We start from the raw sequence: 17448 nt of genomic DNA, 5'->3' as shown, positions 1-17448 counted from the left end.
GTGCTCCCCCTGCTTCCGGGAGTAGCAGTTTGCTGCTGTCCATGCAGCCTTGGTGACAGCAGCCTCCCGGGCCTACCCAGGCCTTCCTGCCAAGTCAGTCTGCAGGTAACGAAGCCGCCCTGTGCACGTGGAACATTCACACATGTGGCTGGAGGTACCCTTACCCCAGTGGTCAGACAGCGGAGGCGGAGGCTGCCTTGACGCCCCGCAGGGGGTGATGCCTCGTGAGGAGAGAGGGAGAGGGTCCTGGACACGGGTGCCACCAGGAAAGCTCTGCTTTCCACCTGCGAACGCTCGTGAGAAGGTCCAAAGAGAGGCCGGGGTCGGTGCCAGTGGTGCAGGCGTGGGACGGGGGCGCTGGGAGCTGAGAGGGGCCTTCATCCCCTTTCTGTCGTCTGCCCCTCTTCTCCGCCATTAAAACAGAGGTGACCTCGAGGGGCTGGAAGGGCTTGGCCTGCAGGGTGCTGGACCCCCGCCCCAAGGTGGGGCGGGGCGGTGTGGACGGGGGCCTGCCGGGCCTCCGGGCCCCGGTCCTCCCCTCACTCTGCCCGTGAGTCCCTGGGCTGGTGGTTGGCCGGGGGTCCCGAGCCTGCGTGAGCCAGCCCGCTCCCGGGAGGGCGGCCGTGATGCGGGGAGCTCGGCCCTGGCTGTGGGCCAGGCGCGCGGGACCCTCGTCCGTGCCTTTTCCTTTTGTTTTTTTGCATGATTTCCCCCCAGACTTTGTATTTCTCTGTAGCGTGTCCTTTAGAGAAGCTTACTGAAATGTAACTCACAAGGCGCGCAGCTCGCTCTCTGAAGCCCAGTTCAGCGGCTTATGGCGCAGCCACTGAGTTGAGCAATCGCCACCACAGTCAACTTTAGAACATTTTCATCACTTCAGAAAGAACCCCGAGCCCTCAGCTCCCACCCCTCCCCCAGGCCTAAGCCACCACGCGAGCGCTTCCCCACTTTGTAAAGGCCCAGTGACACCCACTGTGTGGACAGACCACGGTCACAGGTGGCGGACCCTGGCGCGTTTCCCCATGTCCGCGTGCACAGCCTCCGGGGAATGCGGGTGCCCCTGGGACGGCCGTGTGTCGCAGGCCGTGGCTGCCCAGCGCACCCCTGCCTGGAGAGTCCCAGTTGCCCAGCAGGCTCCTCCGTGCACGCAGGGGCGCAGGGGGTCTTCCCACCGTGCCCCCCGGGCCAGCGGAAGCGTCACCTCCTGCGGGGGGCAGCGACGGGGCTCGCATTCCTCGAAGGGGAGTTCAGAGGCTCTGTGACTAGTTTTAAGGACTTCGCCAGTCTCCCCCTCTTAGCCACGCCTGCACCCGCACATGTGAGAGCGTTTGCCCGCGTTCCTGCCGACCCCTGTCTCCCAGGGCCCGTCTTTGCCGACAGAGAGGTGAACCCTTGTTCCCAGCGGGGTCTTTTCTCGTCTTGAGTGAGGTGCAGCGTCTTAGGAGACATTTCAGAGCCATCTGTGAATTTCCGGGCCCCGGGCCGCTGCTGTGAGCTGCTTCCGTTTTCTCGGGGGTTTTTGCGTAGGAGGGCTGCAGCCCTCAGAGACGGTAGGTGAAGGCGTTTTTCTCAAGGGTGTCTTTTGACTCTGCTCATGGTGGTTTTTGCAGTGGAAACGTTTTTACTTTGAAGTAATCACATTTATCAACCTTGCCTTTTGTGGTTTTAGGGTTTACAGCACACTTAGATAGGCCTGCCCTACCCTCAGATTATTTTTACTCACAACAGCCCGATTTCTGTCATTCACACACCGTACACCTCACCCTTTTAGAGTGTACAGTTCAGTAGTTCTCATGAATTCTCAGGGCTGTGCAGCCGTTGCCACGATCTAACTTCAGAACATTTTCACATCCCCAGATAAGCCTGTGCCCGCTAGCCGCCACTCCCAGCACTGTCCCCACCCCAGCTCCTCCTGAGAGCAGGGCCTCTGCTTTCTGTCCTGGTGGATTTGCCTGACCCGGACACTTCGAGTCAGTGGACTCACACCACGTGCGGCTCCTGTGTCCTCTTTCACTGAGCGCCATGTGTTCAAGATTCATCTCCGTCACCGAGGTGGCAGCACTTCGTTGCTTTTTATGGCCGAGGTCATTTCCATCGCATGGATGGACCACATCTTGTTGATCCGCTCCCCAGCTGATGGACCTGGGTTGTCTCGTTTTTCCAGCTCTTCCGAACAATGCTGCTCAGAATATTTCTGTGCTTTCAGTCCTCTCAGAAGGGAGTGGCACTGCCGGGCCTTACGGTGGCTCTGTGTTTAATGTTTGGGGATCTGCCAGGCTTTTCCCAGCACGGCTGCCCATCCCCACCAACGATCATGTGGATTCCAGTTTCTCTGCGTCTTCTCCAGCATCCATTGCCATCTGTCTGACTTCAGCCGTCCTGCTGGGTGCATGGCGGGCTCTTGTGGTTTTGGTTCCCATTTCCCTAACGATGAGTAACGTTGAGCATCGTTTCATGTGCTTCTTGGCCATTTGTGTGTCTTCTTTTTTTTTTTTTTAATAAATTTATTTATTTATTTATTTATTTTGGGCTGTGTTGGGTCTTCGTTGCTGCACGCGGGCTCCCTCTAGCTGCAGCGAGCGGGGGCTACTCTTCATTGTGGTGTGCAGGCTTCTCATCGTGGTGGTTTCTCTTGTTGTGGAGCACGGGCTCTAGGCGCGCGGGCTTCAGTAGTTGTGGCACGTGGGCTCTGTAGTTGTGGCTCACGGGTTCTAGAGCGCAGGCTCAGTAGCTGTGGCTCACGGGCCTAGCTGCTCCACGGCATGTGGGATCTTCCCAGACCAGGGATAGAACCCGTGTCCCCTGCATTGGCAGGCAGACTCTTAACCACTGCACCACCAGGGAAGTCCCTTTTTGTGTATCTTCTTTGGAGAAATGTCCATTCAAATCCTCTGCCCGTTTTAAAAATGGGTTGTCTGTTTACTATTGAGTTAGGTGATTTTATTATTGAGTTCTTTGTGTATTCTGGACACAAATCCCTCATCAGATTTAGTATTTGCAAGTAGTTCTTCTCATCCTGTTGGTTGTATTTTAACTTTACTTTAAATTTTTTTTTTTTTTTTTTTTTTTATTGTGGTACGTGGGCCTCTCACTGCTGCGGCCTCTCCCGTTGCGGAGCACAGGCTCCGGACGCGCAGGCTCAGCGGCCATGACTCACGGGCCCAGCCGCTCCGCAGCCTGTGGGATCTTCCCGGACCGGGGCACGAACCCGTGTCCCCTGCATCGGCAGGCAGACTCTCAACCACTGCGCCACCAGGGAAGCCCTAAAATAATATTTTTAAAATGCAAAAAGTGCAGTTTATATTCTTAAGGAGCTATGTAATTTTTTCAATTACTGAGGTGAAATTCATGTAACATAAAATTCATTTTAAAGTGAACAATCAAAGTGGTACATGTATATAATGGAATACTACTCAGCCATAAAAAAGAATGAAATAATGCCATTTACAGCTACATGGATGGACCTAGAGATTATCCTACCAAGCGAAGTAAGTCATAAGGAGAAAGACAAATACCATATGATGTCACTTATATGTGGAATCTGAAATACGACACAAATGAACCTATCTATGAAACAGAAACAGACTCACAGACATAGAGAACAGACTCGAGGTTGCTGGAGGGGAGGGGAGCTGGGGGAGGGAAGTCCTGGGAGTTTGGGATGAGCAGATGTAAACTATTATGTATAAATGGATAAACAACAAAGTCCTACTGTATAGCACACAGAACTATATTCAATATCCTGTGATAAACCTAATGGAAAAGAATATGAAAAGAATATACAGTATGTGTAATTGAATCACTTTGCTCTAAGCAGAAATTAACACAACTTTGTAAGTCAACTATACTTCAATAAAAGAATTTTTTTAATAAATTTTATTTTTGGCAGCATTGGGTCTTCGTTGATGCGCGCGGGCTTTCTCTAGTTGTGGCCAGCGGGGGCTACTCTTCCTTGTGGTGTGTGGGCTTCTCATTGTGATGGCTTCTCTTGTTGTGGAGCATGGGCTCCAGGCGCGTGGGCCTCAGTAGTTGTTGCTTGCAGGCTCAGTAGTTGTGGCTCACGGGCTCAGTAGTTGTGGCTCGCGGGCTCAGTTGCTCCGTGGCATGTGGGATCTTCCTGGACCAGGGCTTGAACCCGTGTCTCCTGCGTTGGCAGGTGGATTCATAACCACTGTGCCACGAAGGAAGTCCTCAATAAAATAAATGTTTAAAAAATGAAGCGAATAATCCAGAGACAGGAACATACAACGGGGGAGAGTCTCTTCTATAAATGGTGTTGGGAAAACTGGACAGCCACATGCAAAAGAATGAAACTTGGACCACTTTGTTACACCGTATATGAAAAATAAACTCAAAACGGATAAAGACCTAAGTGTAAGACCTGAAACCATCGATTAAAGACGTAAATATAGGACCTGAAACCATAAACCTTCTAAAGAGAGCACAGGCAGCATATGCTCTTTGACATCCGTCTTAGCAATATCGTTTTGGATCTGTCTCTCAGGCAAGGGAAGCAAGAGCAAGAATAAACAAATGGGGCTACAGCAAACTAAAAAGCTTTTGCACAGCGAAGGAAACTGTCAACAAAATGCAAAAGCCACCTACCGAACGGGAGAAGATATTTGCAAACAATTTATGCAATAAGGGTTATTGCACAAAATATACAAAGAACTCATACAACTCAGTACCAAAAAAAGAAACTGTCCAATTAAAAATGGGCAGAGGACCTGAACAGACATTTTTCCAAAGAAGACATACATATGGCCAATAGGTAGGCACATGCAAAGGCTCTCACTGTCGCTAATTATTAGAGAGATGCAAATGAAAACCGCAATGAGGTACCACCTCACGCCAGTCAGAATGGCCATCATTAAAAAGTCTACAAGTAATAAATGCTGGACTTCCCTGGTGGCGCAGTGGTTAAGAATCCGCCTGCCAACGCGGGGGACATGGGTTCAAGCCCTGGTCTGGGAAGATCCCACATGCCGCGGAGCAGCTAAGCCCGTGCGCCACAACTACCGAGCCTGCACTCTAGAGCCTGCAAGCCACAACTACCGAGCTTGTACTCTAGAGCCTGTGCTCCGTGGCAGGAGAGGCCACCATAGTGAGAAGCCCGCGCACCGCAACAAAGGGTAGCCCCTGCTCGCCGCAACTGGAGGGAGCCCACGCGCAGCAGTGAAGACCCAACGCAGCCAAAGATAGATAAATAAGTAAATTCATTAAAAAATAATAATAGTAATAAATGCTGGAGAGTATGTAAAGAAAAGGGAACCCTCCTTCACTGGTGGTGGGAATGTAAGTTGGTGCAGCCACTACAGAGAACAGTATGGAGGTTCCTCCAAAAATTAAAAATAGAACTCCCATATGATCCTGCAATCCCACTCCTGGGTGTTTACTAGAACATTTTTAATCAAAAAGATACACGCACCTCCGTGTTCACTGCAGCGTGATTTACAATAACCGAGATATGGAAGCAACCTACAGATGAATGGATAAGGAAGATGTGGTGTATATATACATGGAATATCACTCACCCATAAAAAAGAGCGATATTTTACAATCTGCGACAACACGGATGGACCTAGAGGGTAGTACTATGCTAAGTGAAATCTGTCAGACACAGAGAAGTACTGTATGATCTCCCTTACACGTGGCATCTGGAAAACAAAATTAACAAATATTAAAAAACAGAAACAGACTCATAGGTACAGAGAACAAACAGCTGTTGCCAGAGGGAAGGGGGCGGGGGAACAGAAGAAGTAGGTGCAGGATACTCAGAGGCATGAACGTCAGTCATGATAAGTAAGTCACAGGATGTAACGTACAGCACAGGGGGTACAGCCAACAATGTTGTAATAACTTTGTCGTCTTGTAACGTGTATACATGTCGAACCGCTATGCCGTACAACTGAAACCAATCCTGTATGTCAACTACACTGCAGTAAAAAAATAAATAAGCATATTCACAATCTTGTTCAACCGTCACCTCCGTCTAGTTCCAGAACATTCGCCTCACCTCAGGGGAGACCCGTCCCCCTTCGTGGCCACTCCCCTCCCCCAAGACCCCCAGTTGGCTTTTCTGTCTCTGGATTTGCCTGTCCTGGGTGTTTCATACAAAAGCAGTCCTATGCTGTGTGGCATTTTGTGTCCGTTTCTCATGAGCCTCGTGTTTTTAAGGTTCATAAACCTTTTCACTTTCCTGATGGTGTCCTTAGAAACACAGAAGTTTTTAATTTTGATGAAGTTCCATTGATTTTTTTTTCTTTTGTTACTTGTGCTTTTGGTGTCACCTCTAAGAAGCCACTCCTAACCCAAAGTCATGAAGATTTCCTTCCATATTTTCCCAAAATTATTTTTTAAATCATCCCGTGATTTTCATCTACCTTTGGCCATGCTGCACGGCATGCGGGATCTTAGTTCCCTAACCAGGGGTTGAACTCGTGCCCCCTGCAGTGGAAGCGTGGAGCCTTAACCACTGGACCGCCAGGGAATTCCCTTCATCTACTATTTGTATTGTCTAACTTTGGAAATTCAGTCTTTAATCCAGTTGGAGTTTACTTTGCTGAAAGGCATACCCCCTTTTCTCCAGTAGCTTCCAGTTTCTTACTGGTCATCAAGTAATGGGCACTTCCCCCGTCGATCTGAGATGTTACCACTGTTGTACACCACTTGTCCTACTAAACGTGTTTAATATTGGACATTAGATCCCATTGGATCTGTTTCTGGACCTTTTAGGCTTTCTGGTCAGTACTGTTTGACTCATAGTAGCATTATAACAGGTTTGAATATCTGGTAGGAAGCATCTTCATTTTCAGAATTTTCTAGGATGCTTTTGCTTGTTAATTTCAAAATGAACTTTAGAATCTTTGCTAATAGCTCTTGAAAATTCTATTCCTGGTTTTCTTTTTTTGAGAATTGCTAAAAATAGACCAACACAGGGAGACAGCACGCTTTCTGTCTCCCTGACCACGAACTTGGTATGTCTCTGGAGTTGCTTTTGCTGCCCTGGAGCACGGGACAGTTTCTTCATGGAGACTGAGTGACCCTCATGAGAGCTAGTTCTTAGGTGTTTTGTCCACCTGCTCTTAGCGGCGGCCTTTCCTCCTATTAGACCTCTGAGCAGATGGGTGTTTTGTATAGAAAAGCCATCACTTTTAGGATTCTAAGTTGGTGCCAGCCTTTTGCTGAAGCATCTTATTGTTTGTGATTTTTCCCCCGTTGATCGTCCACATCCACGGCCTGACGGTCCTCAAATGCGATGACTTAGAGGGAGGGGTTAGGGCACCGGCAGCCCACACTCCCTCCCTGCTCTTGAGGCCCCTGTGGTCAGGCCCCCACCCACGCCGGCCAGGCCAGGGCAGGGCATCTCCTCCAGTATGCCCAGCTCGCTCCACCTCAGGGCCTTTGCATGTGCTGTTTCTGGGCCCGGGACGCCCCGCATGGCGGCTGCTCCAGAGGTTCCCCCTCACCGCCCCCCCCAGCTTGTTCACAGCTTGCAGCTGCATGCCTGGTCTCTGCAGCGTGGCTGCCCTACAGGAACGTGGGCTTCTTCTGTGCCGCTCAGGCAGAGTAGACAAGCCAGGCCTCGTGTGAGGCCAGGGGCAAGGGCCTTCGTCCAAGGAGGGCCCCGTTCTGGAGGCACCTGGCCCCCGCCAGCTGCGGGGAAGGGCAGTCCCCTAACCCTTGCTCACTCCCTTCCAGGCGCCGAGCTGCCAGGGCCCTGGGGTCAGCTGGCCTTGGCCTCTGGGGCCCTGACCCACCCTCTCTCTTGCAGTTCATGACCTCCCGCGGAAACCATGTCGCCAGAGCCGCATTTGAGTCCAAAGTGCCCCCCTTCTACTACCGGCCCTCGGCCTCCGACTGCCAGTGAGTAACAAAGGGCTTCTGTCACGGTCGCTGGTAAACAGCCCGCAGGCTCTGGAGATGGCTCGGGACGACCCGCTGGCGGGCGGGAGGCTGGGGTGGGGGAAGGTGGGCGCCGGCCTTGCGTCCTGGGGGCCCCGTCCAGGCTGTCCTCCGCTTGGTCTTGGTTCTTGGTGCGCCAGGTGTGGACCTGGGGAGGTAGGGGGCCCGCTCCCGTGGGACCCCAGCCCCCGCACTGACCTCAGTGTCCCCATCTGCACCCCACCTGGGTTCCCAACCCCCTGGTCCCTGAGTGGCTCCCCCTCCGGGCTGGATGGCCATTCCCCACGCCCCTCCCGCCCCAACATCCCCCGGCTGTTCCTTCCACCCGAGGCCCTTGCTTGACCCCCCAGGACCCCAGCCCCCCCCAGGACCCCAGCCCCCAGGCTGGCTCCGTTTGGCCACCGCTCATTCCTGAGGACCCCTCCCCCCTCCTCTGGCCCCTCAGAGCCAAGGGTCGCAGAGGCCTTTCCTCCTTGGGTCCCATGGGCTCAAGGGAGGGTGGGCTCCTCAAATCTCTTCCTGGCGCCCAGCAGAGGGCAGCACACTGTGGGGTTCCAGAAGGTTCTGGAAGTCAGGGGAGGTGCGTGGGGTCAGCTGCCCGAGTCAGGTTCAGCACCAGCAGGGAACCTGCCCACCAGGGGTCTCCGGATCCTTCCTGGGGGGCTCCTGGGGACCCTCCCCCGTCTCACTAGCTGGCCCCCCCAAGCACCCCTCATACCTTCTCCACCCATATCAGACCCACCCATCCATCCCTGGCAGCCCTCCCAATGCCCTCAAGGGTCACTCAGGCCCCTGATGGCCCCTCCTCAGCTGGCCGGTGTCACAGCTGCTCAGCTGCGGCTCGGAGGTGAAGGGCCCCTCTGTGATGAGAGCCCCTCCCGGAGTTTCCTTTTCTGGGAAAGGAGGGTAGGGACGCAGCCCCACCTCCTCCCAGGCCGGGGATGCGCCCGCGGCTGCGAGGCCCCTGGGCGCCCTGCGTCCAGCCCTGGCCCCTGGGCGGCACCTCCCTCCTGTTGGCTCAGCGCTGTCGCCTCCTGACTCACTGGTGTACCCCACAGCCCGGGGACCCTGCCCGGCAGCACCTGGACCCAGGCTGCACGCAGGGCTGTGTGTTTCTAGTTCTGTGTGAACGAGGGGTGGGACACCGGGGGGCTGCTGGCGGCCGCAGTGGGGAGACTGGGAGGCGCGTCCAGTTCGGACACTTCACAGGCAGGGAGACCGAGGCTGGCCTCACCTCAGCATGCCGCGCCCACCGCTTCACCCCTTCACGGGCAGGCCGGCCCCCCAGGCCCTGGCGCACCCTGGGCTCTGGGCTCCCGGGGAACTCGTGCCCCGCCCCACCAGGCTCCATCTCGGTGTGAATCAGCAAGATGGCCGCTGATTCTGACCCGATTTTAATCACCCAGCCACAGGCTCCTCCGTTGTCTGGGCCATTTGCATGCACACCCTGCATCCCCACCGCTCTGAGCGTGTGGCCACACGCCTGCCTCCTGCCCAGGGCTCGGCCAGCCCCTCTGCAGCCTCATCCCTGCAAAGCCCCCATGCAGGGCTATGTGGTCAGGGCCTCTCGGGTGACCAGGCGTCCCCACTGGGAGGGTGCTCTGAGCCCCAGTGGGCCCCACCTTCCGGAAACCTCCACTGAGTGAAGGTTCACAGGACCCGAGCCCGCCCCATTCCCCAGACTCAGGTGCTCAGGTCTGCCCGCGTACACTGTGGAGAGCCGTGCAGCGGTGGAGGGGGTGTGAATGCCCGCGTACACTGTGGAGAGCCGTGCAGCGGTGGAGGGGGTGTGAATGCCCGCGTACGCTGTGGAGAGCCGTGCAGCGGTGGAGGGGGTGTGAATGCCCGTGTACACTGTGGAGAGCCGTGCAGCGGTGGAGGGGGTGTGAATGCCCGTGTACGCTGTGGAGAGCTGTGCAGCGGGGTGTGAATGCCCGTGTACACTGTGGAGAGCTGTGCAGCGGTGGAGGGGGTGTGAATGCCCATGTACACTGTGGAGAGCCGTGCAGCGGTGGAGGGGGTGTGAATGCCCGCGTACGCTGTGGAGAGCTGTGCAGCGGTGGAGGGGGTGTGAATGCCCGTGTACACTGTGGAGAGCTGTGCAGCGGTGGAGGGGGTGTGAATGCCCGTGTACACTGTGGAGAGCTGTGCAGCGGGGTGTGAATGCCCGTGTACACTGTGGAGAGCCGTGCAGCGGTGGAGGGGGTGTGAATGCCCGCGTACACTGTGGAGAGCTGTGCAGCGGTGGAGGGGGTGTGAATGCCCGTGTACACTGGAAAGTACACCTCCTCAGCTATGCACACTTAGCGCAGTCTAAGACCCAGTGGCCTCAGTTTCCTCAGCCGTGAAGCTGGAAGGATGCCGCCTTCCCTCCCCCCCACCCCCCCGGGGCATCGCGAGGGTGCAATGAGGTGGTGAGTCAGGTGGCCGGGGTCTGGCCCAGGGTGGGTTCTGGACACAGTGGTCCCCCAGCTCCTGCTCTCTGGAGCTCGGAGCCCACCCCGCCAGCTGGGGCAACGTGAGAAGCAGAGGGCCTGGCCGTGTGACTCAGAGCGCGGCCGGGGCCCAGATTCCCTTCCGGTGCCGCCCGTGCCCTGAGTTTCAACCCCAGCGTCATGGGTGGCGGTCAGTCCGGCCCCCTCAGTTTGGCCTCTGCTAGAAGCCGGGCCTCCTGCTTGCTGTGTGGCTGGGGCAGCTGGGAGCCACCCCCCTCAAGGCAGCCGTGGGCCTGTGGGAGCCCCTCCCTTGGCGGGTCCCAGGCGAGGCCCCTGAAGAGGGGCCACGGGCTGGCGGCGTGAGCAGGAGAAATCGTGTCTCCCGGTCCCGGGGCTGCGTGAGGTCCTTCCGGGGCCGGCACCCGCGTCCTCGCGTGGCCGTCCCTCTGCGGCCTGTGTCCAGACGCCCCTTTTCCTGAGGGCCCCGGTGACGTGGGGTTAGGGCTTCCGCACCACATGGCCTCGTCCCGGCTCACTGGTCTCAGCTGTCGTGTCTCCAGACAAGGGTAGGCCTGAGGTCGTGCAGGTTGGGACTCTAGCATACATATTTGGTGGGATGGGGACACAATGTGACCCATGACAGCCCAGCTGGCTGCTCGTGGGGGACCCCACGGGAGGGGGCGGCCTGCGAGAGGGGAGCGGCCGGGGGCTGCGGGCGTCAGGCCGCCCCCTGCTCACTGCCTTGTCTCCCCTGCCTGCTGCCCTCCCGCGACCCGCAACCACTGCTGTGCTGGGGAGCCGCTCTCCGGGGAGCACGGGGCGGGCCCCGCGGGCAGGTGCTGGCCGGGCCTTTTCCTTCTCTGGACCCGAGCGTGAGCCCGGCCTCCCAGACAGAGGAGGAGGGTGGGGTGACTGAGCTGCCACGTGGTTGAGCCCCAGACACTCAGCACATCGCACGTTCCAGGCACAGGAGACGTCCCGACAGGAAGCGGACTCACGGTTGGGGCCGGGATGCGGGGGCACTGCTAACGGATGGGGTTTCCATTTGGTGTGATGGACTGTTGTGGAACTAGATCCTGGTGGTGGCTGCACAGCCTGTGAGCGTACCAGGAATTGCTGAATCGAACCCTTATACGGGTGGATTTTATGGTACGTGAATTACATCTCAGTTTTTAAAAAGGCGACTCTATGAAGTGGTGAAACTATCCGATTAGCAAACAGTGTTAAAACCCAAAGCTGGTGGCCCTTCAGCCCCGCCACCTGCGAGGCGGTGGGACCAAGCCCAGGGCCACCCCTCCGCGCGGCAGCTCCCGCGGGCCTGCGCTCAGGCCGGACTGTCCCCCAGCCCGTCCCCTCTCTCCCCAGACTCCTGCGGGAACAGTGGATCCGGGCCAAGTACGAACGGCAGGAGTTCACCTACCCCGAGCGGCAGGAACCCTACTCCGCAGGTGAGGATGCCGGCACCTGTCCGTCTGTCCTTCCGCCCTCTGTCCCCCCGCCCCTACCTCCCGGAGCTGGAGCAGGGTCCTTAGGAACCTGGACGACCGCTTAAGTGGGCTGAATCCGTGTCCATCCGTTGGCCCCTGACACCAGCTGCTGACCTGGCACCAGGGGTCCCCGCAGCTGCTCACAGCCCAGCCCTGAACCCCGACCGAGGGGTGGGGGGCTGCCCGGGGCCCTCCAGGCTGGTGGCGGCAGCACCTCTGCCCTGGGAGGGCCCGCAGGGTGGGTGGGTCCTGGCAGGAGGGATGTGGATGGGCCTGGGCCAGGTGGGCCCGGGGAGGGGGGGCCAGGCCCCGGGGGCTCTGTCAGCACCCGGGTTGGGGGTGATGACATGCGAGCGGCCCAGGTGTCTGTTGCGGGATTGGCCCCTTTATCCTCCATTGGCCAGGAGGGGCTCTGCGTGCAGCCCATGCTCCTGCACAGCAGGCGGCTCCAGGTCCCCTCTCCTCCTGAGCCCCTGATGTGGCCCAGGGCTGGGACGTGGCCGGGATTCAATTACGGTCCACCCCAGAGAGCCACTTCCTCCTCTCCTGATGCCCCCGACGTGCGAGGGAGAGAGGACGTGGGCGCCCGTGCCTGTTCAGCCCTGGGGCGCTTGTGTCCCGTCCTGCCTGAAACCCGGCCTCCCTGCTGTGGGACCCCAGGAAGGCTCACCCCACGGCCTTTGTCCCCCAGGCATAAACATCTCAGCGGTTTAGAACGCGTGGCGTGCGGCCTCGATTCAGAGGCAGGTACAGGATTTTGTTCCTGCTGCTGCATCAGGACCTCTGGTCGTGAGCAGCAGTTGTCCAGCCCAGGTGGGTGTAAGGAGAACAGGGAAAAGAGCGGCTCGCACAGCTTCCCTGGCTTCAGGCACAGTTTGAACCAGGCGCTCAGTCAGCGCCGTGAGGACTTGGCTCGTGTCTCCCGCTCTGGTTCTGCTTCTCGGGGTGGCACCGCCCCTGCCGGTGGTGGCTTTACTGCCGCAGGTCCAGCTTGGAAACGCCTTTGGGTTCCATGAGAAAAGGGCAAGTGTGACTTTCACCCGAGTGTCAGGAAGAGTCTTAGCTTTGGTCCCGACTGGTCAGGGGTGGGCGTGTGACCGAGTCACGACGGCCGGGAGATGAGTGCGCACCGACCGGCTTCTGGAGCCCTCCCGCGAAAGTGGGGCTGTGCACAGGGTGGCACGACCACAGACCTTCCCGTCTCGAGTTGCTGCCATTCCTCTCGTGAAACGACACCTCGGGAGTGCTTGGGGCGCCGGGCAAGGGGACTGGGATGGGGAGAGCCCGTTGGGGGTGCACACGTGGCGGGATGGAGCGGGCGGCCTTTGAAGGCCATGGCTTCTCCGTCAGACCCTTGGGGCAGCGAAGAGCAAAGGCTGGGGCCCACCTGCGGAGGCGGGCCCTTGTCTCACCTGGATAGGTTGTGTTGGCCACAGAGGGCCAACCCTCACGGGGCGCAAGGGGGGCGAGCTCAGCTGGGCCCAGGGACGCTGCTGGGGTGCTGCTGAGGGGCACCGGGCGGGGTGCAGGCCCCGCAGGGGGTGACGGTGAGAGCTTGGCTGGAGCAGGCGGTGCTGGCCCCCACCCCGGGGGCCCTGGCTTCCCACTGGGCAGCAGCTCATCCGCTGGGCCCTGTGCATGCGTGCCCCCATCTCTGATTGCCCGGCCCCTGCAGCTCTGCAGCCTCCCCCCGACTCACACGTCACCTCCGGCGTGGGGGGCCCCGGCCTCAGGCCTTGTCTCTGCTCCCACACGAGGCGGCAGCCACTTGCGGCCTCGGTGCAGAGACCCTTAATGGGGCTCTGATCCCTATTTCTCTAAGCCCACCCACCCTGCCCAGAACGCTAACGCCCCCTCTCCCTCGAGCCCTGAAAATTCACGCCTGTGGCTCCCCCCGCCCCCCGCCCAGCAGAGCCCTGAGATTTACAGGCACAGAGTCCTGGGTGTGCGGGGCCCTGGGGACCGTCAGCTTGGTCCCCTGACTCCACGGAAGTGCTCATCAAGCCACCTGCAGGGCAGGGTCCCTCAAGGAGACATGGGGAGTGCCCGGGGCACCAGCTGCTGGGATCCACCTGGGTTCCCAGAGGTGCCTGAGCCCTGGCTCTGTGCGCGGGTCCTGAACAGCCTCTGACTCTCACTCCCGGCGGAGCCCCCCCTCGCCCACCTGTCTCCCCAGAGCCCGCCACCTCCCCCCCCAACCCCCGGCCTCCTCCTGAGAGAGGGCGCCGCTTCTCACAGCCGCTGCGGCCTGGCTGGCCGGGGCCCCTGGACCAGAGCCCCGCCCGGCACTCTGTCGGGATGGTGGGCGACCAGGCCCCCGGCCCACCCACCGCTCCTCTCGCCCACCCGCCCCTCCCCCCGCCCCGGCCACGTCCCTCGCAAGGCCCAGCCCCCCCAGGAGCGCCTTTCCCACGGCACAGGGGCCGACACGCCCACGGTCCCCGAGAATGGAGATGTTCCAGGGAGGGGGACCGCGGGGCCAGGGCAGAGCCGCTCCAAGGTGTGACGTGGCCAAGGGAGGCCGGGCTGGGGCGCCCACCTGCCTGGGGTGGGCTCGGGGGGCTGCTGGGGACCCTCGGTCGTGGGCGGGGATCCCTCCCAACACGACGCCTGCCGGGGCCTCAGGCAAGCCCAGCCCCCCCGGTGCGCTTAGGGCGTCCGCGGAGGAAGTGTCGCTGCCAGGCCGAGCTGGACGGTTTGAGCAACAGCACGGTAGCGGCGTCACAGGATCTGAGCCGGAGCGAAGGGCGTCTCCACGGGTCCCTGTGATAACAAGGAACCCAACTGTGAGGGGAGGGAGGGGACACAAGTTCCCGCTGAGTGGCCGTGGGGGAAACGTCACCACAGCGAAACCGCTGTGGACAGATGTGAACGGGGTGGGGACTGGCCAGCAACCCCCAGAGTGGGGGCGCGGCGTCCGGGTAGGACGGCGGCGGCCTCGGCGCTGCTGGGGCACCAGCCTGGCTTTGCCGGTTCCGCTGTGGTGGTGGGTGTGGCGGCAGGTGCTCGCCCCGGGATAACAGGACCGAGGCTTGAGCGCGCCGGGCCGGGGCTGCGCCTCTGCCGCTCCGCAGGCCCCTCGCCGGGGTGACCCCGGGTAACAGCTGCTCCTGGCTCCGTCCCCGGGCCGTCCCCGCCTGCAGCCGGAGCCTCAATGGCCGCCTTTCACGGGCGACAAGGGCCCCTGTTGTCCGGAGGGCCGGCCGCCCCCGTCGCCGAAACGCTCAGCCTCCTGCGCGGCGCGGCCGGCCCTGCCTCGCGGGTTCAGCCCCCTTCGGAGAGCGTGGAGCCCTGGGGGCGGTGGGCCGGGGGCCCCCGGGGGGAGTGGCGGGCCCCCCGCCCCCGTCCCCGTCTGTGAGGTGGGGACGTGGTGGGACCGTGGAGGGAGCTCAGGCGCAGGGCATACAGGGCCCGAGGCATCCCTGGCGGGGCTGGAACCACACACGAGGCAGGCGCTTCGATCCCCCTCCTGGTGCCGCCCCGACACAACCCCTGCGTGTTCACGCGGGCTCATACACACCCCCGTGGTGCGTGTAGCCACAGATCCCACACGTTCACAAGCGTGTGCTCTTAGATGCACTCAGTCACACACAGATCTCAGGTTCACACCTGTGTCCACACCCACGTTCACACCCAGAAGCACCCTCCGCGTGCGCTGTTCCCAGAGCCTGTGGTGCTCCTGGAACACGGGACAAGGGGCTTTGAGTCCTAGCGGCATCGCGCCCAGCCCAGCCTGCGCCCACTGGCCCTCGGCCTTCAACCTTTCCCCACCGGCCCCTTTGGCCATCTCAGCCGGAGCAGCTGGGAACCTGAGTGGTGGAGGCCCGGGGCTCCCAGGGCTCTCGTGCCAGCCTCTTGGGGAGCAGAACCCGGAAACCAGGTCCTGGCCCTTCTGGGGAGGTGGCTGGAGGGGCTATCCCTAGTGCCACCCGTGCCCAGGGGACACCCTCCACAGGGCACCGCCCAGGAGAAGCCACCCGGTGTGGGGGCCCACCTCCTAGCCAGGGAGGGCCACCCTGGGGCCTGGGCACAGGACGCCTGGCCCGGCCCCCGGCAAGCCCTGTGCCTCCCTGGAGCACGGCCACGTGGTCCCTGCTCCAGTGTTTTGCGACGTTAACGTGTGACTTGCACACTTGATGAACAGCTCCACGAGCTGCCTGGGTACCCCGCCCCACCCACCTGGTCTGATCTGTGCCCGCGTGTGCGCCTTCGCTGGAAGGTCACGGATGGCTCCCCTCGGCGCTGCACGTCTGAGCCCTGCCCGGCCGCCCCGCGAGCCTGGCGCGCAGCCGTCTCAGCGCAGCGTCCGCTGTGCGAGGGACCAGTTGGTCCCCAGCTGAGGGACATGGGTCGTGTCCAGTCTGTGACGCTGATGCGTGAAGCTGCTGTGAACACGTGTGTGTTCACCACGCTTCTGTTTTCACATTTCTCTGGGTCACGTGGGAGGTGTATGTCCAACTTGAGACGCTGCCCCGCTGCCCTGCTGCTTGCCCACTGGGGGGTGGTCAGTTTGTGGCTTGGTCACTGGTCCACCCCAGTGGGCATCTCGTCGCCGGCTCCGGCGTCCACGGTCTCTCTGGGCTCGTCCCGGGCCACCCCACGCAGGGCGTGAGAAGAGGCGGCTGAGCGGGCCCGGGAGCGGCCTGCCTCCTCCAGCTCCCTGCAGCGAGCACTGGGCCCAGCACACAGTAGGCGCTCAGTAAATGCTGGGTGAGCGCTCTGGCTTCTGCCCCAGCACCGGCCAGTCCTTTGGGAGAAAACAGTCCCTTCCAGCCAGCCGGGCCCCGGGTGTGGGCCGGGGCAGGGGGGTGCCACTGGCAGGGGTCACGCGGGAGGCCTAGCAGCAGACCCCCAGCCCGCGGCTGTGTGCCGGGTGCTGCGCCGCTACGGCCCGGGAGTGGGCTCGGGAGTCTCCCAGGGCCTGGGCCCGCCTCAGGGTGGGTGGCCAGGGGCCAGGGGCCCGCGGCCCGGAGCCCGGGACACGGTGGGCGGGCGTCCCCACGGCAGAGTCTGGGCTGCGCACGTCCCACGTCACGGGGTTGGGGGGCCCTGAGAGAGGACGGCTCGGGCGAGTTTGGACGCGGGCAGGTCGGGGGCCGCCACCTTCAGGCTGCGGCCAAAGAGCTGCCCATCTGCTGGGGCAAAGTCAGGGACCTGGCCGGCACCCACCCGAAAATGCCGCTGCCGCATCACAGACCCAAATCAGGCATCCTGGCGGCTCGCCATCGGGCCTGGGAGCCAGGCAGACTCGGGCCAGCGTTTTCGTCTGTTCCGCTGGTTTGGCCCGGGACATGTTAGCAGAGCCGCCTCAGGCGTGACCATGGGAGCGCCGTTCCGGCTGCGGCAGAGACGCCCCCGTTCCAGGCCCGGCATCCCGAGGCGCTGCTGCCCCCTGCTGGGCTCCGCAGGCAGGCGCGGGCTCCTGGGGGCTGGGAACCGCTGACCGGGCCGGCGGCTCCAGCCTTGCTGGCCACTGGCCTTGGACAGGACTCCACGCCAGCCTCAGCTTCGTCCTCTGCAGTGGGGATGACCACAGGATGTTCCTAGAGGCCCACGTGGGGGCCGTGAGACGGCTGTGCACGTGCTCGGCCTGCTGTGTCTCAGGCGTGGTCGGGGGTGCT

General features: G+C 60.5%; 1 protein-coding gene across 4 annotated transcripts in view; it reads left to right on the top strand.

Annotated features, from left to right (window-relative positions):
- The window catches only part of ADAP1 (ArfGAP with dual PH domains 1), a 78483-nt gene that overhangs the window by 44449 nt on the left and 16586 nt on the right, over positions 1–17448 (top strand). For 3 of the 4 annotated variants that reach the window (XM_033840976.2, XM_033840979.2, XM_033840978.2), the window contains exons 3-4: positions 7775–7866; positions 11706–11788. In XM_033840976.2, coding sequence (XP_033696867.1) covers positions 7775–7866; positions 11706–11788 — 175 coding nt within the window. The remainder of the gene's footprint in view (positions 1–7774; positions 7867–11705; positions 11789–17448) is intronic. The other variant, XM_033840980.2, reaches the window with a different exon arrangement.

This window comes from Tursiops truncatus, chromosome 15, assembly GCF_011762595.2.
Source record: "Tursiops truncatus isolate mTurTru1 chromosome 15, mTurTru1.mat.Y, whole genome shotgun sequence".
Classification (NCBI taxonomy): domain Eukaryota; kingdom Metazoa; phylum Chordata; class Mammalia; order Artiodactyla; family Delphinidae; genus Tursiops; species Tursiops truncatus.
Note: the sequence above shows the minus strand (reverse complement) of the source record. Positions and strands in the feature narration are given on the sequence as shown.